At 50.0% G+C, this 27,190-nt stretch overlaps 1 protein-coding gene across 1 annotated transcript in view; it reads right to left on the bottom strand.

Annotated features, from left to right (window-relative positions):
* Positions 1 to 535: 535 nt before the first annotated feature.
* robo2 (roundabout, axon guidance receptor, homolog 2 (Drosophila)) overlaps positions 536 to 27,190 on the bottom strand; it is a 158,184-nt gene continuing 131,529 nt past the window's right edge. The window contains exons 21-32 of the mRNA XM_067246708.1: positions 24,758 to 24,800; positions 19,764 to 19,891; positions 18,513 to 18,785; positions 16,441 to 16,566; positions 12,338 to 12,497; positions 10,811 to 11,074; positions 9,435 to 9,658; positions 4,446 to 4,628; positions 3,434 to 3,592; positions 2,974 to 3,240; positions 1,901 to 2,098; positions 536 to 1,770 (exon numbers count right to left, since the gene is read on the bottom strand). Coding sequence (XP_067102809.1) covers positions 1,769 to 1,770; positions 1,901 to 2,098; positions 2,974 to 3,240; positions 3,434 to 3,592; positions 4,446 to 4,628; positions 9,435 to 9,658; positions 10,811 to 11,074; positions 12,338 to 12,497; positions 16,441 to 16,566; positions 18,513 to 18,785; positions 19,764 to 19,891; positions 24,758 to 24,800 — 2,027 coding nt within the window. The 3' untranslated portion in view covers positions 536 to 1,768. The remainder of the gene's footprint in view (positions 1,771 to 1,900; positions 2,099 to 2,973; positions 3,241 to 3,433; positions 3,593 to 4,445; positions 4,629 to 9,434; positions 9,659 to 10,810; positions 11,075 to 12,337; positions 12,498 to 16,440; positions 16,567 to 18,512; positions 18,786 to 19,763; positions 19,892 to 24,757; positions 24,801 to 27,190) is intronic.

Here is a 27,190-nt window from a genome sequence, read left to right as displayed (position 1 = left end):
TGGGTGTGAGTGTGTGTGTGTACTACACTTTCAGACAGGCAGATAAAAGTGTTCTGCTCTACAGTGTAGAGACAGAGGCAGTGAGACTCCTGTCCCCAGTCTAACAGTGCCCTCAGGACTCTCAAACGTGATTGGCCGACACTCTCCATGGGCAGTCCCTCCCCTGTAACTACTGAGTACTGTGTGCTAATAACACCACCTTCAATCTACGACTCTGGTTAATATTGGACTGTTCTGACTGGTTGGAGACCACAGGACAACATTGTGTTGTCTTCCAGGGTGATACCGTAAATGTGGGGAAAATGGCACTAAGTGCTATAAAAAAAAGAAAAGAAAACTATGGCAACTAATAAAGGATCTCTTCCAGTGACTGTTTCCTTGCCCAACTAGCACTATTGTGACATCAGCACCAATGTGACATCAGCACTACAGCGAAATAAGCACTATTTGACATAGACATAATTATGTCTATGCTATTTGACACCAGCACTGCTGTGACACCAGCAATGCTGTGACACCAGCACTGCTGTGACACCAGCAATACTGTGACACCAGCACCGCTGTGACATCAGCATCAGGCCATATGAGCTCCAAGCTGGAACGGTCATGAGCAAGTACCCCTGTCTGAATAAGGTGACAGTGGAGGACTGGATTGGAGGATGCTCATATGATAAGTGCTGCTGTACGGGAGCACACACAGCTGTGTTGACTATGTCTGCTGTTACTGAGGGGCATAAGGTGAGTCCTATGAGAATAATGCTTTTGCAATTATACGTGTCAAAACAAATCAAATATTTTATTAAATAATAAATGTTGCCATTTGATGCTGGTAGAAATATGTTAGATTAGGTATCAGACTGGCTCTGCTCTGAAAGCAGGACAGCCCGGGAATTCCCCAGAACTGTCCGGCCTGGATGCTCATCTTCGTACCTTCCACTAGTATTCTGACAACAGATGTTGTTTAGGAATCAGATAAGACCCGATCACAATCCTTCGCAGTGAGGAGTAGAGTCATTATCCTTCCTTATCTGTGCACATTCACAATCTCCTCTCAGCTCTGCTTCACCAATACGTCTGGGCGTGGCCGTGGTCACCTATCTGATGGTGTCTAGAGGCAGAGCCTTATTCTCAAATATCTCTCTGTACATTAGTATATATTTTCTTCTTTCTACTATACAGTACAGAAACTCCGTTTCACATATTCGTCCGGTTCTTCATGTCAGCAGGAGTTATGTTTTTTGTGCTTATCACCAAAATTGCAGTGCAAAAAAACAATAATTAACAATAATGATAATAATTAATTAATCAATGATAGGTATTAACAAATGATGGATTATAAAACAATTATTTTATGGCACAACAGCCTATCAATTCACATATAATACAAATGACCAGATAAAACCAACAGGACCTGTTTAAGGAAATCAAAGCTTAACAGAACTAGGCTTGCATAGCGATGCAACAACAATGAATAGAAGATATTTACAAGAAACAAAAATTCCCTTTTTTCCAAGGACGGTTACTTTGAAAATGTAGTTTTTCTCGTATAGACATTTTTTTGTTGTTGTTATCTTGTATTTTTTCTGACGAAAAAAAGGTAAGGTAGGTGGGGAATATTATCTTGAGGACCAAAACCGTTGTAGGATGTACAGTGTGACTGCCTGTACATCACATTTACAGATGTTCCACGCCGCTCTTCACTCTGAGTTCAGGGCCCCTACTGCTGAAGACAGACTAGGCTGTGTCTGGTTCACTCTCCGGCAGGTCACTCTAAGGGAGGCAGGGAGAGAGTCAGTTAAAATGCAGGGGGAAAAAAAACAGAGGAAAAGAAAGTACGTGAAATCAATGCTTTGTAACTCTATACCACACAACAGCTCTGTGTCTCCCGTCATCCACTTACATAACTCTCCAGCGTACTGGCCCTGGCCATTGGCCCCCAGGAAGTCTGCGTGTTCCGAGGCGGTCCACTGGTGAGGCGGGCGGGGGCCCTCGGCCTTGCGGGGCCCCGTGGAGCCCCTGGAGGAGGAGGTCCCGGAGGAGGCGTGGCCCCCCGGGGAGGGGAAGGAGGGCTTGCTGTAGGGCAGACACACCTCCTCTCCTGCAGACAAGAGGGAGCATGCACGGTCAGAGGAGGGCAACGGCAAAGGAGGGCAAGGGGGGGGATTTGGTGGTGGGGGGGGGGGGGGGGTGCTAGATGGAGACAGGAAGCTGGCAGATGCCCCCTCATACGGACATCTGCAGTGTGTTTGTGCCAACGGGCAGTGCCAGGCCACGCCACCGAGTGAGCTCACACCTGGGTCTCGTACCCACCAGCCGGGCCCGGCTGAGGGAGCACGAAGCTGCAGTGGTGCCCCCTGCTGGAGGGCAGAAGAACAGCAGTTTTTCTGCCGGACTGTCTGTCTCTAAGCCTATGGTACAAGGACAATGGATGGTGAGCTCGGCTGGTCCTTCTCAAGAGACCCACACAGACACAGATGGGCGGAGGGTGTGTGGAGTGGCCGCTGTTTGCCTGAGAGGGGAAAGCTGGGGCGATTAGAGTGCATCTGTGTGACAGGGCCTGCTGCCTTGGCTGCAGAGGAGGAAGCCAGCCTTGGCTACAAGTACAGCGTAGAACGTGTGTGTGTGTGTGTGTGTGCGCGCGTGTGCGTGTGAGAGAGAGACAGGGAGGGGGTATTCTGGAAGCCAGAGCAAGTGTCAGACAGAGCAATCTGTTCATGGGAGGCTAGTCTCCTCTCAGTAGGGGAGCTGACAGAACACTGGGCTGACTGAAGCTCTACAACAGCCAGGATCTGCAACCAGCAACACCACAGGGTTTCCTGGTTCCAGGCTATGGCCCTCTGGCTGTACGGACATGACCTCAGACCTGACTAAATCTGTGTCTGGTGATGCGAAGTAGAACTTATCGTCCTGCAAAGGTGTTTTCCGATCGGCAGCATGGGGTATCGTCACGTGACTATGTGACAGGTGTCCTACCTGTCCTCTGGCCCCTGCGTCCGTCCTCCGATCGCTCCACGGAGCCCAGTCTCTCCTGGGCCTGGCGGTGTCTCTCCAGAGAGGCGCGTGTCTGTCGGTCCATGCTGCTCTTCACCTCCTCCAGCCCAGTGAGGGGCCCTGACAGGGGCTGGCGCTCCAGGGACGAGGCCATCCTGTCTGTGGGGGGCCCCATGCTGCCCACGCTGCGGGCCCCCTGGATGCGGCCCTGGGCCTGGCTTGGAGGGGGCTCCGGGGGAGGAGGTAGGTCTGCTGGGAGAGGGAGGGGGTGACAAACAAAACAGGAGGGATTAAATAGCAGTTTTGTTGAAATAACAATATTAACAGCAATTAAATGTAATATAAATAAGTATTGATACCAACTTCTGTAAATGTATAATCAAGAAGACCCCCCCACCCCCCCCACCCCGCCCCAAACACGCACACACACACGCACACTCACCGTCTGCGCTGGGATCTCTCCTGTGGGGCGCCGTGTTCTGGGCACGGGGCCGGCGTGTGGGTCGAAGGGCCCTCTGGTGATCCAGGCTGTGGGAGCCCACGATGCTGCCATCTGTGGACAGGGGACTGCCCGGGGGGGGCCTGTGGGTCAGGCCTTTACCTGCAGGAAAGGAAAGAAGGAGGGAGGGGAAAAGGGCCGTGGTTCAGTGTTGGGATACTCAGAAAGGGTAAGGGTGTTGGTCGAGTCGGAATAAGAACCACACATTTCTGTTTGGTGTGAGAGCAGGATCTCAGGGAGAGAGCGTTAGTAAATCAGACACAAGGAGACCCCAAACAATCATGTTAAGGTCATGATAACTAAGATTGGTTATCACGGTTACAAACTTGAAAGGACACCAGTTTGGCAAGTTCAACCCATATCATTATCCAAGCGCTTAAGAGAGACAGTTGCATGTGTGTATATAGATATCTGTATTTGTGCTGTGTGAGTGCCATGCAGAATCTGAGCTACACAGCCTCCACAAGCACTGAGAGAAACACCAGCTAGTGAAGTAGCAGAAACACCAGCTAGTAACGCAGCAGAAACACCAGCTAGTGATGTAGCAGAAACATCAGCTAGTGAAGTAGCAGAAACACCAGCTAGTAACAGAGCAGAAACACCAGCTAGTGATGTAGCAGAAACACCAGCTAGTGATGTAGCAGAAACACCAGCTAGTAACGCAGCAGAAAACACCAGCTAGTGATGTAGCAGAAACATCAGCTAGTGAAGTAGCAGAAACACCAGCTAGTAACAGAGCAGAAACACCAGCTAGTGATGTAGCAGAAACACCAGCTAGTGATGTAGCAGAAACACCAGCTAGTCATGTAGCAGAAACACCAGCTAGTAACAGAGCAGAAACATCAGCCAGTAACACAGCAGACAAACAGACAACCAGCCCACAAAGAACAGGCGTAGAATGAGTCCGTGCAGTCCTCTGACGGTTCAGCAAGTCCCGAGTTCCACACCGACCAACCTCTCTTGCTGAGGCTGGTTCCCTCCAAGCGGTAGCCCGCCTTGTCGGCGGCCGCCACCAGGGCCTGGGCGAAGCCGGTGTGGGCGAAGATGGAGCCATCCGAGGAGCTGGCCACGCTGGACCTGCGGCTGGAGAACTGACGCTCCTCCTCAGACGCTGAGCCCCAGCCGTTTACCATGGAGCCTGAAGACCAGCACAGCCACAACCATCACAGGCCTGTGTGTGTCTCTGTGTGTGTGTGTGTGTGTGTGTTTGTGCACGATAGTTTTACAGTTTCTTTGTCAACCCCCGGCTGTTTACAATTGCTGGATGTAACAGAGACAACCTCCATGCCCCTACCTGCCATGTTGAACATCTGCACTGTGGTTTGCTACATCTCTCCGGATTAATGTGCAGTGTATCTCATAATGAGGGGAAATAAACCCGCTTGGAGGCTACTCTCTTTTGGCAGGTCACATGCTCAAACAAAACCACCCTGTTCTAGCCAGCTCTCTTTCATCTAAAAAACACTGTGCTGGACAGACACGCAAGCAACACACACTGCCCCACCCACACCCACCCACCCACACCCACCCACCCACCCACACACCCACACACACACCCACACACCCACACACGCACACACTGTACAGTTGAGCTCCTTTGCGGAGCGGCGCTGCAGGCGTGCACACCACCGCCTCAGGTGACAGACTAAGCAGGTGACAGGTGTGCTGGATCAGAGGTCTGAAGGTAAACATGTATGACAGCAGGGCTGGGCTGAGGAGAAGTAGGAGATGAAGACCAAACCACTGCAACTCCGTCTGACTGTAGGTTAGTCAACGTTTCATAGGAGCAGAAAGCTCAGTGAATCACTTTCACATTTCACTGCATGGGAAGGACATGTCAAACGTAAGATAATCAATACTTAGATTTCCCAGAAATACTGAAAGCTTGTGAAAAAGCCTTGTAAGATTGAAGCAGTAGAAGACAGATTTGATTGTTCCGACATCATGTCTACTCGTTTCCATTTTTATGTTACAGGAAGTAACCTCTTTTTGCTTTCAGACTGTATCCCTATAAAGAGCCAAACCAGCACTTAAAATATAGTATCAACCAGCCAATTCAAATATGCCACTCTGGCAGTCAGGACTACAGTAGGGTCATGTGACTACTTCTGTGGGACTGCTTGGCAGACACTCTCTTGAGTGGCACCTACCCAAATGTCCACACAAACACACACACACACAGGTCCTGGGGTGAGAAGGACAGAGACAAAGAGAGAACAGAGGGAGTGACTAGGAGCAGTGAGTAAGGCCGGGAGAGGAGGGGAATGGAAGGGAGAAGTTTTGTGAAGTTATTGTGTGTGTGTGTTTCAGAGAAATGGCTATACCAGTGGTCTGGCACAGAGACAAAAATGGAGAGTCTCAGTTAAAACCAACACACACACCCACAGACACACACACACACCAGCTGAACTGATAAGACACTCATCTAGACCGCTCACTGAAAAACATGTTACAGATCTGGTTGATGTTTGTGTGGCCCGAGACTTGAGGAAACCCCCTGAAAGAGTGTTTCCACCTGTGAGTCCCATCACCTCGCACACATCACAGTTGTTATTGAAGTCAAGCACAACCCCAGGCAGAATCCCACAAGAGCTTTACTCGCTCTCAAACGATGGCAACAAATTACTCATAAATGAATGGAAAACTTCTATAAACCTGCACCACCAGTGAAAGCACATTCCACTTTTATAGCACTAACTGAAAACCACAGTTACTGCTTTGTAGACGCATGTAGGCTGTTTTCTCAGAAAGCTTTTTTTCCTTCTCTCTCTCTCTGGAGTTTTTCTCCACAAGAGAAGGAGAACAGAAACAACACCAATTCCTCCGGGTCCAATCCTCCCAGAAAGAATATACAGCAGATAATGAAGCAGCGGCAGAACCGACAGGAGACCCGAGGCTCCCAGGCCCGCCCGCTCAGAACCCCTGGCTCAGCACTTCTGTCCTCAGAATGGGTTTTCCCTTCTCCGCTCCTGTAACCGCCACTCTGTTCTCCCACTCTGTTCTCCCACTCTGTCTCAACAATTCCGCTGATATTGTACCACAGGCTCAACATTACATTTGACATCATGTACAAAAAAGAACAAAAATCCAATCTTACTTTCTCCATTTGGTCTTGAATTTGTGCAACCAGCCCAATCTACCCCCATCCAATTTCCCACAACAGCAACGATATTGTCTTCTACTAGGCTTCAGTTTAACATTGTGAGTGATTTCTATGAAACCTGCCCCACGTACAGAGTGGAGGTACAGTACAGTGGCAGAGGACCAACCAAGGCCCCACACATATCTGCACACACTAGGTAGAAGCTTCTGGAAGCAGTGTGTGGCCGGGGAGGAGCCGTGTAGCCCGAGCAGGTACAGTGGCTCCAGCACTAAAGCTGATGTATGGTGACAGAAGTCTCATCTGCATGTCATTAGGTAGAGATGGGACCCTGACGAGGGGGCGTCTCCCACGACCACCAGGGCATGTGGTGAACCTGCTTCTCCCCTGCCCTGCCCCTCCCCCACTCTGTTCCTGTTCCTCCCCTGCCTGTTCCTCCCTGCCTGTTCCTCCCCTGCCTGTTCCTCCCCTGCCTGTTTCTCCCCTGCCTGTTTCTCCCCTGCCTGTTCCTCCCTGCCTGTTCCTCCCCTGCCTGTTTCTCCCCTGCCTGTTCCTCCCCTGCCTGTTCCTCCCCTGCCTGTTCCTCCCTGCCTGTTCCTCCCCTGCCTGTTCCTCCCCTGCCTGTTCCTCCCCTGCCTGTTTCTCCCTGCCTGTTCCTCCCCTGCCTGTTACTCCCCTGCCTGTTTCTCCCATGCCTGTTTCTCCCCTGCCTGTTCCTCCCCTGCCTGTTCCTCCCCTGCCTGTTCCTCCCCTGCCTGTTCCTCCCCCGCCTGTTCCTCCCCTGCCTGTTCCTCCCTGCCCTAACCTGGGTTGAAAACCGAATGATGACCCTGACAAAGCCGGATCTCTGTGTACAGCTCACCTTAGGTATATGAACCTGAACACAAGACAAGCACGACCCCCACCACACACACACACACACACACACACACACACACACACACACACACACTCAGACACCGCCCTTTGGTTCCTGTGTGTCCACTTCATCAAATTCCGCCAGTCAGACATGGTCATCTACCACCCAGTGCTTCTGCAGGATTTCCCTTTATCTGCTGCAAAATATGTTGTATTATCTGCGCATGAAATAAGGCGTGCAGCAAGCAGCACAGACAGGCCTGCCAGTGAGTAATGGGCCCAGAGCAGAGGCCTGGCTTTTTCTGGCCCAGGAATGAAAATGTTTGATTTACTGGTCTGTGGTGTAACATTAGGGAAACAGACCTATTTCCATATTATTAAAACAATGACAAATATATCATGCGGAACACCCCCCCCCCCCTCCCCCTCGGCATAGCCTCAAAATGGAGGCTGTGATAAATCTGGGTCTCTCTCATGTATAATACCTCTAGGCCCCCCTCCCTCACTCTTCCTCCCATAGCCAGGACTGTGTCTGTGTTGTCAAGCGCTGGGTGCGAGGGAGACTTGTGGGAGAGATAAGAAGAAATAGTGCTGTCTTCAGAGTAATACAGGGGGGGAGAGATGCTACAGATTACAGCTCAGTCTCTGCTTCATATTCCTCTAAATATACCGGCAGCAGCATGTGTCAGAGGAGCTGTGGCTACCGGTCCATCATCCCTGAGAAAACACCTCTCTGAGCTGCAGAGAGCCTGGACTGGACTGGACTGGGCTGGACTAGGCTGGACTGGACTAGGCTGGACTGGACTAGGCTGGACTGGACTAGGCTGGACTAGGCTGGGCTGGGCTGGACTAGGCTGGACTAGGCTGGGCTGGACTAGGCTGGACTGGACTAGGCTGGACTAGGCTGGACTGGACTAGGCTGGACTGGACTAGGCTGGACTAGGCTGGGCTGGACTGGACTAGGCTGGACTAGGCTGGACTTTTCTACTCTAACCCTATTCCTTGTTTCCCTTCATAAAACACTGAGCCAGTATAGCAGGAAAGAGGACACATACAGTATATTCTCCTTTCACTAGACCTTTGTTACTGGTGACATCATGAGGGTCCCACCACAACACAGCCTTGTCCCTGCTTCCTGTCCCTAAACAGAACAGCTATATCCTCCACATAGGGTCTGTCTCTCCCGCTCTCCCCCCTTCTCCCGCTCTCCCGCTCCTAAGTCATGCCCTTCATATGTCCCCACGACAGACAGACGGCAGTAAAAGCTTTCAGAGAGTTGTAAAAATGGAAATGGTGCCTCCAGTCTGGGGTGGAATATGCAGCACGTGAAATTTATTTCAAATCTCTTTTGTCAGATACGGGTGTGTGTGGCTGTGTGTAGGAGCTAAATCACAGTCTGTAGGATCACCAGCCCACCCCTCACCCCCCCCCCCCCCCCCGCCCCCCACCCTCACTGTCCTTTTTAAAATTCATGGACTTCCTTATCTTCTTTTGGGAAATGATAATTATAAATCCAGAGCTGGCCAAAAGCACTAAAACAAACTAGTTTTAAGGGTGAGTACAATCTGTCACAAATTAGCACATAACAGACACACACAACAACAATGGATTTAAGGCTAGAATGCCTTAATACTGGTTACATTTGAAGCAATTTTAAGAATTCATAATTCATACAGGGTAAACCACTGTCTCCAGCTCTTTGATTAGAATCTAGCGCAGACATAATTGCAAAGCTCGTATCTTTTCATTTCATGTGTTCAGTATTAGAGCCTTCATTTGATACGTGGACTGATATGTGGCTCATTTTGATAAACCGAACAAGCCTCGGTAATGAAATTATTTTGTTTCTATATTGAGGGATTTGATTATTCGATACAGTTTGTTCTCTGTTACAGTACCACTCAAGTGTTTCATTTGAGAAGCGGTTTGAAACTGTAATACGTAATCAGACAAGCCGACATGTAACCAGGATGTGTGCTGGCTCACCTGTTACTGAGCTGTCCAGGTTGTCCATGCTGGAACCTGGTGTGTGCTCAATTCCACGCAGCGGCCTGGACATCTCATAGCCTTCCTCCTCCTCCTCCTCGTCCTCCTCGTCCTCGTCTGCTATGTCAGTCTCCAGGTCAGACACCAGGGTGCTGGACACATAGCCCACTGGAGGAGCGGGGGCCTGGGGGGGGTAGGGAGGGAGGGAGCCCCCCTGCATGTGCCTGTCCATAAGGGGGCAGACGTAGAATACAGTTAGAATACAGGGTAGCGCATACTACACAGCCGGTGACAACAGACCTGGGGAGAGTGTGCCATTATCCCCTCTTTAACTGCAATTATAGGGTCATATTGTAGAATGGTATACTGTAATACCGTACTTCAGCACAGTACCACAATACTACACTCTAGTACTTTGGCTGGGGAGGGGGGGAGTGATGGCTGTGATGAAGCAGAGGTGGAGAGACGAGAGAAAGAGACAAACACAGCTGATGAAAGACAGGATGACAGGCGCTGTCGAGCGCATTTACTGAATTCTTTCACATTCCACCCTCTGAATACATCGAGACCAGTTCCACCAATTCCACGGTTTTGGTCTTTGCATGCTAACACAATGACCCTATAATTGCAGTTAAAGAGGGGACAATGGCCCGCTCCCCAGGCCTGTCGTCACCGGGTGTCAGGCAGCAGACACAGTGCTTCACTGACAGCAGCGCTGGGTTGACAAGACGAGTAGTCTTTTGACGCATTTTACAGCGAGATTTGGATGTAATTACTGCCTCTATCCTGTGTCAGTGATGCTCTCAGACCAACATAGTCATTACAGCACGACTCAACATCTCCTGCCTGACAACCCCTGCCTGTTTCCCAGCGCTGTAATGAATAGCGAGCCACACTTCCCCTCTCTCTCTCTCCCCCCCCCCCCCCCCTCTCTCTCTCTCTCTCTCTCTCTCTCTCTCTCTCTCTCTCTCTCTCCCTCTCTCTCCCCCTCTCTCTCTCTCCCCCCCCTCTCTCTCTCTCTCTCTCTCTCTCTCTCTCTCTCTCTCTCTCTGTCTGTCAGGCAGGATGAAGCATGGGCTTTTTCTTCCTTGAGTGAGCACCACAACAGTGGGATTCACAGCTCTGGTGTGGAGCCTAAGCGAGTACTCCTGACGTTGTTTTCCTACAGCAAGACGACTTGTGTAAGAAGGCAGCAGGCCCCATTAAAATGAGATGATTAATGTGTGGGGCCACATTGCGCAATGCGTGACTACCCAGTTGACATAACGCATGAATAAAAACATACAAATGCGGGGAGTGGGAATCCTGGAGGACTAAGTGATATCTAGAGCAGAGGTGTCTCCCTCAAGCGCTGCAGTGCCCTGGTCGGACCGTACCATGTCTGTTTGGCCATGTCCAGTTGGTACGCTCTGGTCAGCTCATCCAGGTGGGCCTGGAGCATGGGCTGCATCTCTTCGCGGGGGGAGGGGGTGAGGGTGGCGGTGGACTGCTGGCCGAAGGACACCGCGGCCGGGGAGGAGGCCACGCCCCGGATGGGCGGCGTGGGGACTCTCTCGTCCTCCTCCTCCAGCTCGTCCTCCAGGCCCTGGTGGAGGTAGGTCTGCATGGGCATGGGCGGGCCCCAGCCGTCGCTCTCATACCTGGGGGAGGCAGGGGGGAGAGAGAGAGAGAGAGGGGGAGGCTTGTCACACAGCAAAGAGGAGTCCACCTCATCTCTTATTCGCACCACGGTGTGTTGTGACCTTGGCAAACTTGGGTAAAGGACTCTCTGATGTTAAAAGCTTGATTGGCGCCGAGCAGGAAGACTCCCTTAACTGTGCTTATACATGCTGAAATAATACTGCTCGTAAAGAAAATGTTCATTAAAGGAATTTGTCAGCGCACACTCCATGGGACATAACCGTTTTAATCTGCCGTCATTAAGAGCAGGCTCAGATTTACAGTGAGGCCCGCTCATGTGCCAGATAGCCTATTAAAGCAGATGACTCTCCCAGATTGGAAACGGGAGAGGGAGGACAGCACATCGAAACCACGGAGGCACACACTCAACTCAATGAGCTGATTTCCCTGCGTGTGTATGTGTGTACGCACTCCATAACAGCCTTGACATTTCGTTATACTCACCCTGGACATTCCAAGCTGGATAGACGGAGGCTTAACTGGCAGTCTACTGGCGATAAAGATGTTTGGAAAGAAAAACTAGAACCTCCACATGAGAGTCCAAGATGTTTGTTGTTCCAGTTTAGATTTCTCAATCTCTCTCCCTGCCTCAAACTCTCCCTCACAATCTCTCTCGAGCAAACTTTCTCACACGCTCTTTATCTCGTTCCCGCTCCTTTACTTTCTTTCCAATCTCTCTCTCCCCCTCTCTCCCCCTCTCTCAGTGAGAGTTATGGGCGAGTCAGACCGAGCAGCCTGGTAAGTGATCTGATCCCATCTGCCTGTCTGTCCCTCAGCCCCAGGAGACAGCAGCTGAAACAATGTTCTCTGCTCTCAGGAAAAGTTTCCCTCAGATGAAGTCTGGATCAGCAGATAGACTGATCTGCAACCATCTGCGTCTATGTGTGTGCACACATATCGTGCATGTGCAAACACACGCACACGTAAACACACACACACACGCACACACACATAGAGGTTTCTGCCAGATGCATCAGAGTAATTAGTCAGCCAGTCTAGAGAAGGACAATTGTCTGATAAACACAACAGGATCTCCTTGAACCCTGGACCGTTCTGCATTGAAAGCACTATTGTTTTTTAACAATAGGACACAAGTAGCTACAGGGCTGTGGGGGCTGGGGATCCTCCATGATGCTATTCCAGCATCATGGAGGATGAGGGAGAGCCAGAGAGTCAGAGTGTGGCGGTGTTGGTCCGTCAGGTGGTGGGTGAGGCAGACGTACCCTCCACCTTCGTGGTGCTCGTTGGGGTAGTGGTCCATGTCGGTGCCGGGGAGGGGGTGGATGGGCGGAGGGGGCAGGGGCACGTGGGCCCAGTTGGTGCCGTTTGCCTTGGTGGGCTTGGTGCTAGCCTTGGTTTTCTTTTTCTTGCCTCCCTTACCACCTGAGAAGACAGGAAGAGGGGGAGAGAGAGAGGGAGAGAGAGGAAGAAAGAGAGAGTTACAGAGCGGGACCCATACCAAGTACAGAATGGAATTATCCACTAAAATCAATTTACTGCATAACTGGGGTGGCAAAGGGAAACGATTTACTGTCTCCAAGTTGCAAATAGATTTTGCTAACAAAATCAATATGAAGTTACTGTAAATTATTATGTATTCTACAAGAGAATCCGAGCATCTCCTGGTGTAAACACGTACATTCTCGAACACGTTCCTCTTCAATGTGCTCCTGCCTTTCAGCAAACACATAGTGTCTCAAGGCCAACTGCTGAAAAAGCACCGTTCTGTTGATTGATTGGCTGAAAAGCCTCTAATCTCCATAGAAACAGGAGTTAGCAGCAGTAAAGCAGACCTTTGTCTCCCTCCCCCCCCCCACCCAAGGGTTGGGGTTCACAATGAAACATCTCTCTCCTCAGATCACCATAAGGAATGGACTGAGTGGGTGTCTGGCTATGAGGTGCTAATGGAATCACTGAGAGTCTATCACACTTTCATTTATTTTATTACACCAGAGAGCCCCTCTACCTTCACCCCCCTATCCATTTCCCCTCATATCTCTCTAACCCCAGTCCCCCCCCCCCGTCCCCCTGCCCATCCATCTTTATAAACCTGCCAGGGAAGCCGGGGCCCCAGAATCTGATTTGGGGACTGTGGCAGAGCCCCTTCCTGTCCCAAGCCACATGTGATGTGACCTCACGCTTCCACTGGAATCATTTGGCTCGCTGTGTTCAGCCGGCCGATACAGCAGCTCTGTAGCATGTCCTCATGTGCTCCAATGCTGAGCCTCCACAACACAGTAGTTATACTTCCTTTGCAAATCACAGCCAACATCTCTGGTTTTTACAGAAATAAATAGTTCAACAAAAATTCCTTTTATGATTTTTAAGAAACTTACAGTACTGTATATTTCCAAATGTGTGTATAAAATCTCCCCTCGGAATGCATTAGTGGCAGGCTCCACTGTTTGCCTGCCAAGGGACAGCTCACATCTCAATCCAGAAAATACCCCGAGCTAGCAGGGCTGGCCAGCCACACCGGCTAGCACAAACCAACCCCAGGGAGGCTCCGTTGTGTACATTTGTATCTGTCATCTGTTGGTTAAACCCTCCCTGCCAAAGGCCTGTAATCACTTCTGTCTCCACCACAAGAGAGGCACTCTTCAGAGGAACCCTCGTCCTCGGCCATGTAAAATCATGTCATCTAATATTCTGGCCTTGCCCTGACACGGCTATAAATTAGCTCCAGGTCTTCGAAAAGGAGGATGTGCCTCAACGTAGCGGGAGGCACGGTGGGGTTTAAACGTCACATCCTCCTCTCAAGAGGCTTCTGCAAACAGATTCCTTTAAAAAAAATTTGCATCTAAGATGGTAGCATCTCACCATTGTTAGCAAATAAGAAAGCCATCAGGAGGGTTGGGGGGGGGGGAGGCTGGAAGTGAAGGAGAAGGAGGGGGGGGGGGTAAGGGCGTCGGAATAAAATAAATAAATATGTGAGTAATAAAACAACAGCAGTCAGGCCCAGGGCGGGCGACTCTGCAGTAGAAGTCTGAAAGTGATTGTGTTTCCCAACACTTCCCCTGGGCTTGGCTTTATTCCCCAATAATCGGCAGAAGGGCGCGATCGCTTAATCACGTCCCCTCCCCACTCTGGGTCACACATCCATATTGTAAATGAGCTTCTTTAAAGGAAGGATGGCTGAAGCTGATGTGGCCCCACGCAGGACAAATACTAAAAGGCCGCCGGCCAGGAGCTCCACACCAGAACCTTCCCCATGACAAACACACTCTTCAAACACTGCCGTGCCCTTATATATAGATGTGGAGTTCAGTATTTATAGCTGGGGTCTGGACACTCCCAGACGTTAACTGTAGGGCTGCTGAAGGCTTGAGCTGCCTCTGTTTTTATTGGGTGCGTCAGTTCTGAGGCATGGCCACAGACGGAGAGTCCAGGAGAACTCGACAGCCACACGGGGCAGGGAGAGAGGATGTCCCACCGGGTTCGCGAGTCACTCGCTTCTCCGAACGCTTCACTCTGTTTCAGGGACAAGTGTAGAGGTGCAGCTGCCTCTTCTCTGGGTCTCCTCCCTGCCCTCCTCTTCCTTCATGGTCTCTCCTCCTCTCCTCCTCCACCTAATGAGCAGTCGTCCGCCCCCAGTGGAAATGATCCTCCAGTAGTTACTTTGAAAGCTGCACTATTTCTGCTCCTCTCCTCTTCATCCCTCCCTCTCTCCCTCCCTCTCTCCCCACTTTCTTCCCCCTCTCCTCCTTAAACATGGTGCTCATTATTCCTCTGCTTCTCCTCTGAGCCGACTGTGAACAGGAACTTCCTCACTTCAGACAGTGAGTTTTTCTTGTCTTCCACATAGATTCACAATATTTAGACACTGAAGTGATACATTTGACAGGTCAGGTTTTGGTTATTCTGAAAGGTTTTTTGTTCTAAAGAATCCATAAGGTGTCACATGCTATAGAATGAACCACCACAAGTAGAACTAAACCATTATAGTATATTTCCTAGGAATATCTTTCTATTAAAACAGAAACAGGCATTGTACATTTGTAGCCTGTAATCATAGATTTTTTAAGTTACCATGCAATAGTAAGTGGAAGGGGAAATTCCAGTAGAATTCCTGTATTCAGGTGAATCTAATTAGTATAACATTTTAGGACACGAGTCACTGAAATTAGCAATGAAAAATATCCAGAGGCCTCCAAATGAAATACACATGTTAGTTTATCTAGAGACTGGTTCTCTGGTTTCCCGTCTGTGCAGGAAGTACTAATAAGATGACCCTATCTGTTTCCCATCTGTGTCCTCGCTGACTCTGGGCATCTCTCTCGATGCTCCTCTCCTCCCTCCCTCCCTCTCTCTCCTTCCTCTTGATATAGAGACAGCATCCATGCATCTCTCAGCTGGTCCAGTAATACAGTCCAGCTGGACTCTACCCTGCCTGTGGTCAAATCTCTGCCTCTGTCTAGCAGGCGTGGTCAGTTCAGATGCCAGGCTCTTAAAGGAAGAACCAGTTCCATTAGACCAGTTAAGGCAGTGGGTTGTAACTAGATTATAGAAGGGAGAGGAGGGGAGGGGGAGGCAGCCTAGCTAAGGGCTGCCTCAGTGTCCTATAAATGACATTGTAATTCTCAGTACATGAGTTTTACTGTAGGCAGCTGCCATTAGAAGATCAGAGGAAAGGGAGGCCTACTCTCACCACTTTACCCAGCCAAGCGTTTCAGATGGTTTGTGTGTGTGTGTGTGTTTGGGGGAGAGAGTGTGCGAGTGCATGCATGCTCTTACAAGGCACCACCCCCCAGCCCTGTTCAAGAGGCCCATTTGCATCTGCTTCCATTGGCTCTCAGATTGCTGCCTCAGACAGCAAGACAAAGAACTGACAGACATCTACTGCTTTAGGAAGAACATCAGAGGCTGGTGCAGAGTGCTCTGCTGTAGTACTATTGTAGATTATGTCCCTAACGCTTCACATTACCAACAACTACAGCAGCGTTGTGTAGGTGTGTCTTCATCAATCTGAAATGAACAGGGAGCCCTGACAACAGGAGCAAAGCATCATGGGGGAAAAAGGAGGGGTGGCGGCGGGAGCGTGTTAACATAATGTCCCTCTCAGATTTGGGGATTTGCACATGCACATAGATCAGATCAATAAAGCAATCGCCAGGTCAATCAATCAATATTCCTTTGAGATTCTGAGCTGTGCCGAAGAGTCAGACTGAAAATGAAGAGGAGGAGAGGAACGTGGAAAGAGGAGAGAGAAAAGGAAGGAGGAGAGAGAGAAGGAAGGAAGGAAGGAGGAGAGAAGGAAGGAGGAGAGAAGGAAGGAAGGGAGTAGAGGAGAGACGTGTCTCAGAGCCCTGCTCCTGGGGGGACCAACCTGAGAGACTGCCACTGCGCTCGGAGCTGTTGTGAGAGCTGGTGGTGCTGAAATCTTGTGATTGGTTGTGGGGCATTCTATTAGACATTCCCTCGGCCAATCGGTAGTCAGGAATGAAAAGGAGTGCTAGTCGGGTTAAAGGGGTAAAAAAACAACAGTGGTGTCAGGGGTCAGGTGGAAGGTGTCAGGTGACAGACGTCAGGTGACAGCACAAGCACATGCAAGACATGCAGTTAGAGCATCAGGCAAGTGGTGACATCACTCTCCTCTCAGTCATCCACACATCTTCATCCCTTCACTCTCCTCTCAGTCATTCACACATCTTCATCCCTTCACTCTCCTCTCAGTCATCCACACATCTTCATCCCTTCACTCTCCTCTCAACTAGGGATGCAACAAATCCAGGATTCGGTTTCGGATTCGGACGAATATTGGGCTTTTTGACGGGCTTCGGTTTTGGCCGAACCTTAGAATTTTTTTCCACCGAACCGAACCCTATGCTTGCACTACACGCGCTACGCTGGTCGACATAATGACGCCGCCGTTGATTACGGCAAGGTGTTTACGTAGGTGGACCGTTCAATGCAGTAGGCTGAGAGAAAGTGAAAATGGAATTCGTGAGCAGAAAGTGTTATTTCGAAGTACTTTCAGACAAAAGAAAGCGATTCAAGTCGAGTTACATGTTCAATTTGCAATGCCGATTTGTCTTGTGGTGGCAAGGACCCTAAACAATACACAACATCTCCGCTGTTAAAACATTTGCGTATGAAACATCCGAAAGAAATTCAAGAAATCTAAAAGGCTAATATTTTGGATATTGATTGGATCTTGAGATAGCCATACTTAAACTAGGCATATGGTAACTGTCAAAATAGTTGTTCCCACTTGTCTTCCTGGCATAATGTTGCCTATTCTTTTGGGAGTAGGATTCGGTATTCGGTTTTGGATCTTAACCAGTGAATTTGGTATTCGTCCGAACAACAAAAATCTGGATTGGGTGCATCCCTACTCTCAGCCACACTCTCTCATTCAGTTTACCATTCGAAAAACTTGGTCTGTAAACTTGATGTTGCTTTGATATTGAAACTAAGTTATTTCCTTGTTATATATTGGGGAAAGTTCCAAATTGTTCTTAATCTATGAAGTGGAACGATACAATCCGAAAGCAGCAGTTTCCTGTCATTTACTGCCACATTTCTGTCATTTATTTATTATATTTCTTCAGGAATATAATAAAATTATACTTTATAAAGCCAAGCCAGAGAGGTTCGGGAAATGATATTCTAGATGACATTAGGGGAACATTTTTTAAAGTATATAATTAATCTATTTTAAACCTTTGAGGTATGAGATCATAAATATGTATAAGCAGCATCGCCTGAGAACACTCATTAGTCTTAAAGTGAGAAACTATAAAATCTATCATCAAATTCTTTCTAATTGAGCGGGATTATTTTCTTAAATATTAGCAGTGTTAAAGTGGATAGGTAATTAATCAGGGAGTGAGGGATGAAGGAGACAGAATCTGACACCAGAAGTAACTCCAGATCTGTCAGCACCAGCCCATCTCAGGGTGTTTAGATAACTTGAGAAAGTGACCAACAGACCCCGTTCTCCACGGACAGCAGAGCTTAACCTCTTCAGACACATTGTGAAATAGTGTTGAAGAATGTACATGAACTGTACAGAAAGTTCATCGTGGGCTCATATGACATATCTCGACGGGCTGTTTTCATTCTTCCTAAAGTCCACACATTCATTATCCTCACTCACCAAACGCAAACATTCATCCTCCTCACTCACCAAACGCAAACATTCATCCTCCACTCTCACCAAACGCAAACATTCATCCTCCACTCTCACCAAAAGCAAAAATTCATCCTCCTCACTCACCAAACGCAAACATTCATCCTCCTCATTCACCAAACGCAAACATTCATCCTCCACTCTCACCAAACGCAAACATTCATCCTCCTCATTCACCAAACGCAAACATTCATCCTCCTCACTCACCAAACGCAAACATTCATCCTTCTCACTCACCAAAAACACACTTCAGCTTCAAGACTTACTGTTGTTGCAGGAGTTCTTGTCAGGTAAGGAGTAGCCCAGGTTGGCCATCTCCTGCTTGGCCTGGACAGAGGCCTTCCACTGGGCCTCGGGCAGGTCCACAGCCAGCTCCTGGATGCTGCTGGAGTGGAGGATCTGGGTGGTGGCGTAGGGGGTGGCCTGGGATGCCTGGCTGGGGCTGTTGTAGCTGGCCTTGGTGGTGAAATCAATACTGCTGTAGATGGCTCCTTCAGACAGCATGGTGCCTGTCTTATCCCCCTGGCCACTGGGGAGATCTGGGGGCGGGAGGGATGGGAAGAAGCGGTCAGAAGTGCTCGGCTCCCAACGGATCTACCTAGACTCTTCACCTGTGACCTCAGAGCGTTTGAATAAAAGCAGGCGGGTAATCAGGGATAGGCAGCCTCGATGAACAAGGCTGGTCTTCACAGGAGATTAGCTAAGAGCAGCGTCTCATTATGCAGCTGGTCAGTGTGACCTGGGCTTCACACACCCGGAGTCCCAGAGGACACGACCGCCAGGCCAGCTCGTCACATCCAAAGTTTAACATATTCATCCCAACTTATTCATGCCTTCCAGCCCAGCGAGCAACCTTGGGGCCCCGCTCCTCTCATCTCCTCTCCTCTCTCTTCGTCCTATGTGGCTCCCTTTCTCCTCTCCTCCCCTTTCTTCTCCTCCTCCACCCATGAGGGATAATCCTGCCACTCTGCATGTGTGTGTGTGTGTGTGTGTGTGTGTGTAGCATGTGTAGTGTATGGTCTGTGCGCCCACTGAAGGGGAGATGATGTACAGCCACAGTGGAAGCGTCCGCATCTGCGCCAGCCAAGCTGCGCTTGTCCTTCACGACTGGCTGCCCAGGACCATCTTTTCAAACAGCCCTCCTTCCCCATCCATCGCTCTCAGCCCCCCTCCCTCCCTCCCTCCCTTCCTCCCACCCTCCCTCCCTCCCTCACTGAGGTATGGGCTGTGACACCAGGCTGGACTGTTTACCATTACTCAGCGGATGACAGCGCAGGGGCCCGTCGCTATGGCGTCCAGGCGTCGTTCTGATGTGATATATAAATGTATATCCAAACACGCGTATGCAATATCCACACAGGTATACATCTACAGGGCTGGGGCGCTGGGAGGGGGGCATGATGAATACAGTGGAGAGCAAAGCACCATCTCCAGCCTCCATCCGTTATCTCATGTCCGCCACATAGTCATGCATCTCCCCCCAGCTCAGCAGCCCCCGAGGGCGGCCCCTCACTCACCTCCACGGCCAAAGTTAGCGAGGTCGTTGGGCCCGCCTGAGCTGCTGTTGACAGGCAGGCTGGTGGCGGGCCAGGAGTCAGCCAGCCAGGGGTAGGCCGGGTCACTGGCATTCAGCAGGCCAGGTCGACTGAGGAGAGACACCATGCCTCATGTTACACACAACCACAAGTGCAAGTATCATAGTCATTCGCATGCAAATATGTTTTTTTGCGCCCCCCCCCCCCCCAACCACTAGCAAACCCCTCATGTAGTACTAATTATGAGGGACATGCTCTTGATTTATGAAACCTTCACGTTTGCCGATTAGAATGAAAAAATTTACAATAAATAAACATGACAGGAATATAAACATGACAGGAATCAGTTGGGAGTCCATGCCTCGGCATGGGATCAAACATATGTTCGAATGTAAGTGTGTGTGGGGGTGTGTGTGTGGGGGTGTGCGGGTGGGGGTGTGGGTGTGGGGGGGGTGTTTGTGTGGGGGTGTTTGTGTGAGAGATACGCAGGCAGCCTCAGGTGCTAATGAAGTGTTTCTAAGATATGGGGGAAGCATGTACGCATGGGTCTTTCCTCCTCAGGTTAGAATTCCTCCAGGCGACACAACTCCTCACATCCCTGCTGTGCCTTTGTCATGCTCGCTCTGACACGCACAACAAACACACACACTACTGACACACACCCCACACATACACTGTACTGACACACACACACACACACAAGCATGTATGTACCGCCACTCCTACGCACTTACACATTCATCCTGTCCTGTGCATTGCTGTGTTTTCACAGCCATCCTCCCTCAACCAACCCACTTGTGTGATGCCGGAGGGTGATGGGGGGACTAGCTCCATTTAACAGGTGTTGTGTGTCCCTCCCTCCTGGAGAGGGGCGGCGGGGGGGGGGGGGGTCTATAAAAAGCGACCATTAAGACTTTAACCTGTCATGGGTGACTGCTGGGAGGGCATTAGGGCCACTTTACTGTACAGTCACGTCTGGGGCTCGTTACCACGGCAACACCGTCGGCGGTAGATGAGAGCGTGAGACGAAGCCGGGTCCCTTTGTGCGTGTGTGATTTTGTTCCGTTACCCGTACGGCTCCATTCTAACACGGACAATAGAGGGGGGATTTTGAGTGCAATGGAAATGAGTTTGTGAAAATATTCAAGGAGTGACAGAGTTTCCTGCTCATGCGGAACAGGAAACGGAGAGCATCGTGCTGTGAAGTGACAGCGCAGTTAACGCTCACGCGTCAGGGAAGAAGTGAGCTGACCTGGGTTACTGTGTCAGAGGCCTCCTGTGCGGCAGCTCTGCCCGCTCTCTCTCTCTCTCTCTCTCTCTCTCTCGCTCTCTCTCTCTTTTTCTCTCTTCCCTGAGATATCACAGATTGTTGAGGTCCAACTAGCACCCCCTGTCTGTCTGTGTCTGTCTGCTTGCCTGTCTGTCTGACTCCCTTCTTGCCGTCCTGCCTGGCTGTCTGGCTGCTTTTCCAGACAAAAGGCCCTTCTGCTCTAGGGAAGGGACATGGCACCAGGAGGAGAGGGGGAAGGCTCAGGATCTGCACATGGTGCTGGAACAGGAGCTGCAGCTCACCTCTTCCTCAGCCACAGGTTCTAATGAGAAGAGCTGGGGGTTGTGGCTAGTGATGTGTGTGTGTGTGTGTGTGTGTGTGGGGGGGGGGGGGGGGGTGGTATATATGAAGGGCAGGGCTACAGAAGGAGGCCTTGACAAGCTAAGAGCCCTCACCATGGTTCCTGAATGCCAAAACAGGCCCTGGGGGGGGAGAAGAGTCTTTCAAATTGATGGCTGTGCATCAGACGTGTGCACTTCTCATGTGGTAATACATCTCCCTGCCCTCACCCCCATCCCCACCCCACCGTTTCTCACTGCCACATTCCCCCGCTCCCTTCATTCTTTCCCTCCCTCCCTCCCTCCCTCCCTCCCTCCCTCCCTCCCTCCCTCCCTCCCTCCCTCGCTCACTCAGCATCAATCTCTTCCTAACCCCATTCTCCTTCTCCCCACACACCTCCTCATTTCATCCCTCCCTCCTTCCTCTCTCCCGCTCGACATCTGTCAGCTCAGAGTTTCCTGCCAGATGACAAAAGGATGAGAAAGATAGAGGGAGAGAGAGACCGGGAAAGAGAGGGTTGGAGAGAGAGAGAGACAGAGTGATGGAAAGAGGGAGAGAGAGACGCTCCTGTCTCAATATAAAATATAGTTCCATCCCTCCCTCATTACCAGTCTCACAGCTCGGGCGGATAACCCAGCACCTCCTCCCCCCCCCCTGCACCACACCAAACCCAAACCACCAAGCATTTGGGAGACGAGGAGTTAACACTGTAAACGGCTGCCCTGTCCATGTCCTGAATTTAGAACTTAGCAACCCATTCCCTGAGAGGATAATTAGAATAAGAGTGATTGTAATTGGCTGTATCTGTTATATGGGGGCCGTGACTCGGAGGGGGAAAGGGGTAATGCGTCTTACAACAATTTGACATGAAACTTTGGATCCTAGTGGACCTCCCAATGTATTGCAGCCTTGGCTGATGAAATTAGATTTGAGGCCATTTTTGTCAGTCGTGTCTGGTGTTGTGAAAGGTAGCAAACCTGAAATACCGCCCAAGATGTCTGATGCAAGGTGAGTCATAAACAAGCCAGCAGAGAGATATTCATCCCAAAACAACTCCATAAATCAGGAGAGTTTATGGGTCCACACTCTGGCTAGTGAGACTACAACTCACACTAAAAGATGGCACATTAAATTACACTTAAGGCGTGTTGGAAACACATTTCCCTCTTAGATCTGCATACTGTGCACAGAGATTCCTCTGTCGGACTGGTATTTCTCTGTCTAGCGGTGTACAGGAATCTCCATATCAACAGTCATGACTAAGCCCTCTCCCTCCTTCTTTTATTAAAATATTGACGAATGGCAGTATAGGAAGTTGTTAGATTCATAATGACCATCTTTCTGCCAGCGCGAGGAAGAAAGACTTCATCGTCTTCTATCAATTTCTACAGAGCAGCCAAAGTCATACCATCCAGGTTTCACCAATCTGCAAGCAATTCATCTTCCTTGAATCATTTATTCTGTGATCGATTAAGTGTAATTGTTCAGTCAGGGCAATTTGGCAGCAGCCAATGAGGAGCCTGGAAACAGACGTAGCTTCATTTGCTATTGTCTAATTAATGCGATAAACATCCCACATAACGAATGAACACACTTCCCTGTGATCCTCTGCTGCTCTCTCTAGGCAGATGGGGAGGCTGCAACATCTGGGCTCGGATGTCAGCCGAGAGACCCAACAGGGAGAGATTTACGTTAAGAGAGACACACGACTCCCGGCTCCAACCTGCTGTGCTGCCACATCTCCCTCCAGCTTGCAGATGGGAGGAACACAGAGACAGGGGGGGAGACTTCCAGCCCCTCCACCGGGGTGAGAATCAGAGGCACTTATGTGGAAAATTGAAGGAAAAACACTACAGCAACAAAAAAAACGGATGAGAAAAGGCATGGCAAGTGGTGGGGCTAATTCTTTGAGTGCTTGCTGGCAGGGCCCACAGAAATATGGACAGGCACGTGCACCGACAGGCGAGCACACACTCACACACACTCACACACACACACTCACACACACTCACACACACACACTCACACACACATGCTAAAAGCAAATGAAAACACAGCTGTATTCAGACTTAGTAAACACAGGAAGAAAGAGACAGCTCCAGACAGTCAGCCATGAGCACACAGGGTGCCGAACGCAGCTCGAAGATGAGACAGAGTGATTCCCATCCCGTGGGGATTTGAGAAGTCAGGTGTGCTGAAGCTGTAGCTGTCTGGCAGGCTGGATTACCCACAAAGCCTCAGTAACTGGTGTCGCTGAGATGAACCCCAACCTCTAAAGTCCAGACCCCCTTCACAAACACCCACTGTGACTCACATCGTAGAGAAATATAAGTAGATGGCGAGAAAGACGGAGAGAGAGAGAGAGAGAGAGAGAGAGAGAGAGAGAGAGAGAGAGAGAGAGAGAGAGAGAGAGAGAGAGAGAGAGAGAGGAGAAAGGAGAGAGAAGGAAAGAGAGAAGGAAAGAGAGAGAGAGAAGGAGAGAGAGAGAAGGAGAGAGAAGGAGAGAGAGAGAGAGATAGAGAGAAGGAGAGAGAGAGAGAGAGAGAGAGAGAGAGAGAGAGAGAGAGAGAGAGAGAGACAGAGAAGGAGAGGGGGGAGGAGAAGAAAGACAGAGGGGGGGGTGAAGAGAAAGCAGACTGTCTGTGGGGGCAGGAGGGGTACGCTCCACACCTCTCTCCTGGGTAATTATTTTTACATTATTACATGTGCTAGGATCCGTACCGCCCGCGCGAGGTGACAGGCAGATTTATCACTCCAGGGGGCTGCTGGGCCCCCTGGAACCGGCAGCGCAAGATAAATGATAAAATAAAAGCTTTCTCTGCTTAAATTGTTTCTGCTAATTCCGTTGGGGAGATTTATGGCTGCATGTATCGATGCGTGAACGGAGATGCGTTGGGAATGTTTGCACTCTGGTCTGCACGCGACATACACACACACGTTCACAGGTATCGGTTATCTATAGATTCATCCGTCACTTATCTGCATATAGGGGAGGGCTTGCCTTGCAGTTGCAGATGACGTGGTTACTATTGAGGAGCCGAGGTCTACAGTGAATATCGGGAAGACTTGAACCTAAGAAAAGAAGCCGCCTGGAGGAGGATGCGTGGATGTGCTGGAAGGTTCTGCCGTTTCCAGGGATGATGGACACGACGTGACAGCGCCTCAGCGTGATGCGCAGTGTGTGTGTGTGTGTGTGTGTACTGTCATGTGTACTGTTGTGTATGTAGTGCCGGGAGTGTGCGTTGGGTGTAAAGTGGCGTGTACATGCAGGAAGCAGCAAGGGTTTGATTGGCACAAGGATAATAGGCCTGCTATTGTTTGTGTCTGGGTGGAAGGGCAGCGTGTCCCTGATGGACTGAACACTCACCTGCCATTGCTCATCAGTCCTCCGTCGACTCGCTGGAACGTCACTGTGGGTGCGGAGAGGGGGGGAGGGAGGGAGAGAGGGGGAGAAGGAGAGAGACAGAGAGAGAGAGAGAACAAAGCAAAATGTTGAATTTTCAGACATTTTACATGACATCACACCAAGGTTTCCAAAGGTTACACAACAACATGAGAGAGAGAGATAGAGAGAGAGAGATAGAGAGAGAGAGAGAGAGAGAGAGAGAGAGAGAGAGAGAGAAAGAGAGAGAGAGAGAGAAAAGAAGACAGGAAGACGGTGCCGTTGTCCTTGTGTACAGCTATTATAAAGTGCTACCCAAGGTCATGTGTCCTGGCAGACTAGGTGGACACTAATGGATTCTTTAAGAGAGGACCATGGACCTGCATGTCCATCCCCCTGGGCGAAAATTAAAAAGAAGTAAGCAGTGAGTGAGGACGCTGGACCGCTCTGCACGCGTCGCTCTCTTAATGTGTTCCTCCCAAGGACGCATGCCTGATGAAAGACAAGACTCGCTTAGCCTCTCTTATTTTGATCCTTGAGTTATCATCAGAAGTGTGATTAAATCTCAGCCCGCAAAATGATTAGAAAAGTCAGTGGGCTCATTAATCAGTCTGAACGCCACGTCCAGTGGACGTCAGGGAGTTAGCGCTGCCGATGCTAGCAGGGTTCCCTCGTTTAGGGAGCTCCGGATGAGGCCCGCTCCGTTTACACTGATTTGCAGATAGTAAGGACCTGCCTTGTCAGCTAGGAGAGAGAGAGATCGAGAGTTACAGGGAGAGAGAGTGAGTGGAGAGAGAAAGAGAAGAGAGAGAGATAAGAGAGAAAGAGAGAGGAGAAGAGAGAGGACGATCTGTTTCATCTCTGTTCAACACGAGTGATGACAAGGAAGCTTTAGAGCTGAGAACATGGACTTCAATGGATCACAGGAAATGTGCAGAGCAGAGGGGGGGGGGGAGCGAGAGTTTGGAAATCACCCCATGCAACAGACAGGGAGAGGGGAGGGGAAGAAAGAGAGAGGGGGGAGAGAGAGAGAAGGGGCCCTGGTTCAGTTGAGAAGCGGATGGTAATTTGGCTCATTTGTTCCACAGATGGAGATTAAAGAAAGGAGGAGAGAGAGGAGGAGGAGGGATGAACATTCCTGCTCTCCTCTCGGCCTCTCTTCAGCTGGTCTCCCAACAAGCCCACACATGTTGGGTGAACACTTCCCCAAAGAGAGGAGAAGAGAGGGTTCTCTGGCTGCTGGAACATGGATAGATGTTAGGGAGGAAGGGGTGGCAGTGTGGGAATCTCAGAGAGTCTCCATGAGAGGAACCTGTCTGCCCTGTCATCGACTGTACCTTTCTCAAACTACACAGGGTGTTGGCCATCATGGTATTTTTACATTTAGTCATTTAGCAGACGCTCTTATCCAGAGCGACTTACAGTAAGTACAGGGACATTTCCCCCGAGGCAAGTAGGGTGAAGTGCCTTGCCCAAGGACACAACGTCATTTGGCACGGCCGGGAATCGAACTGGCAACCTTCTGATTACTAGCCCGCTTCCCTAACCGCTCAGCCATCTGACTCCCCAAATGTTTGTATCCATTGTATAGCTGGATGAATGATTCTATAATTCTCATGATTCCTTTGATGAACATTAAAATGCCAATGTTGCTTTGATGTTATTGTTTACGTTTCGTTTCACAAAGCGAGTAAAATCCATTAATGATAAACCATATAACAGGAAACCCCCCTCGCTATCCAGCACTGCTACTTAGATAACGACAGATTGTATTATCAATGATAGCTTCATTCCAGCCACGCCGGCTCGTTTGCATAAGTCTTTGACAGTGTGATCTTAAAGGGACCAGGCTCTGGGCCCTTCCTTCTCTCTCCACTGAAGCTTCGTTTCGCTAGCACTAAGCTACGTGACGTCGCTCTCTGTCCCCCTCTCCCCACTGCTTACACATGGGGGATGGTAAAAGGGGGAGTTAGGGAGGTGCGCTTGTATGTGTGGAGTGTGTGTGTTTGTGGATTGAATGTGTGTGAAGTGTGTGTGGACTGTGTGAGGCGTTTGTGTGTATGTTTGTGTGTGTGTGGGTCTGCAGCGAGGAGGCCTCTGAAGTCCCTATCTGTGCTCCGGCACATTTGTGGGCAGCAGAGGAGGACTTTCATGTTAGCCAGACTGATGTGGCAGTAACAGAGACTGTGGCACTCCTTTCTTCCAGATAAGCACTTTCTCCAATATGAATACAGATTAATCCCCTTTAATAAGCATCTGGGGTGTAGTGGCGTGTGTGTGAGTGTGTGTGTGTGTGTGTGTGTGTGTGTGTGTGTGTGTGTGTGTGGGGGGGGGGGGGGTGGTAATCAGCGTATAAAAATTCCATCAAATCTTCCTTCTGCTGGCCGGCTGCCTCCACAGCACTGTGAATCACCTCTG

This window comes from Osmerus mordax, chromosome 11 (genome assembly GCF_038355195.1).
Source record: "Osmerus mordax isolate fOsmMor3 chromosome 11, fOsmMor3.pri, whole genome shotgun sequence".
NCBI classification, from domain to species: domain Eukaryota; kingdom Metazoa; phylum Chordata; class Actinopteri; order Osmeriformes; family Osmeridae; genus Osmerus; species Osmerus mordax.
The sequence above is the reverse complement of the archived record's forward strand: the minus strand, read 5'-3'. Positions and strand labels throughout refer to the sequence as shown.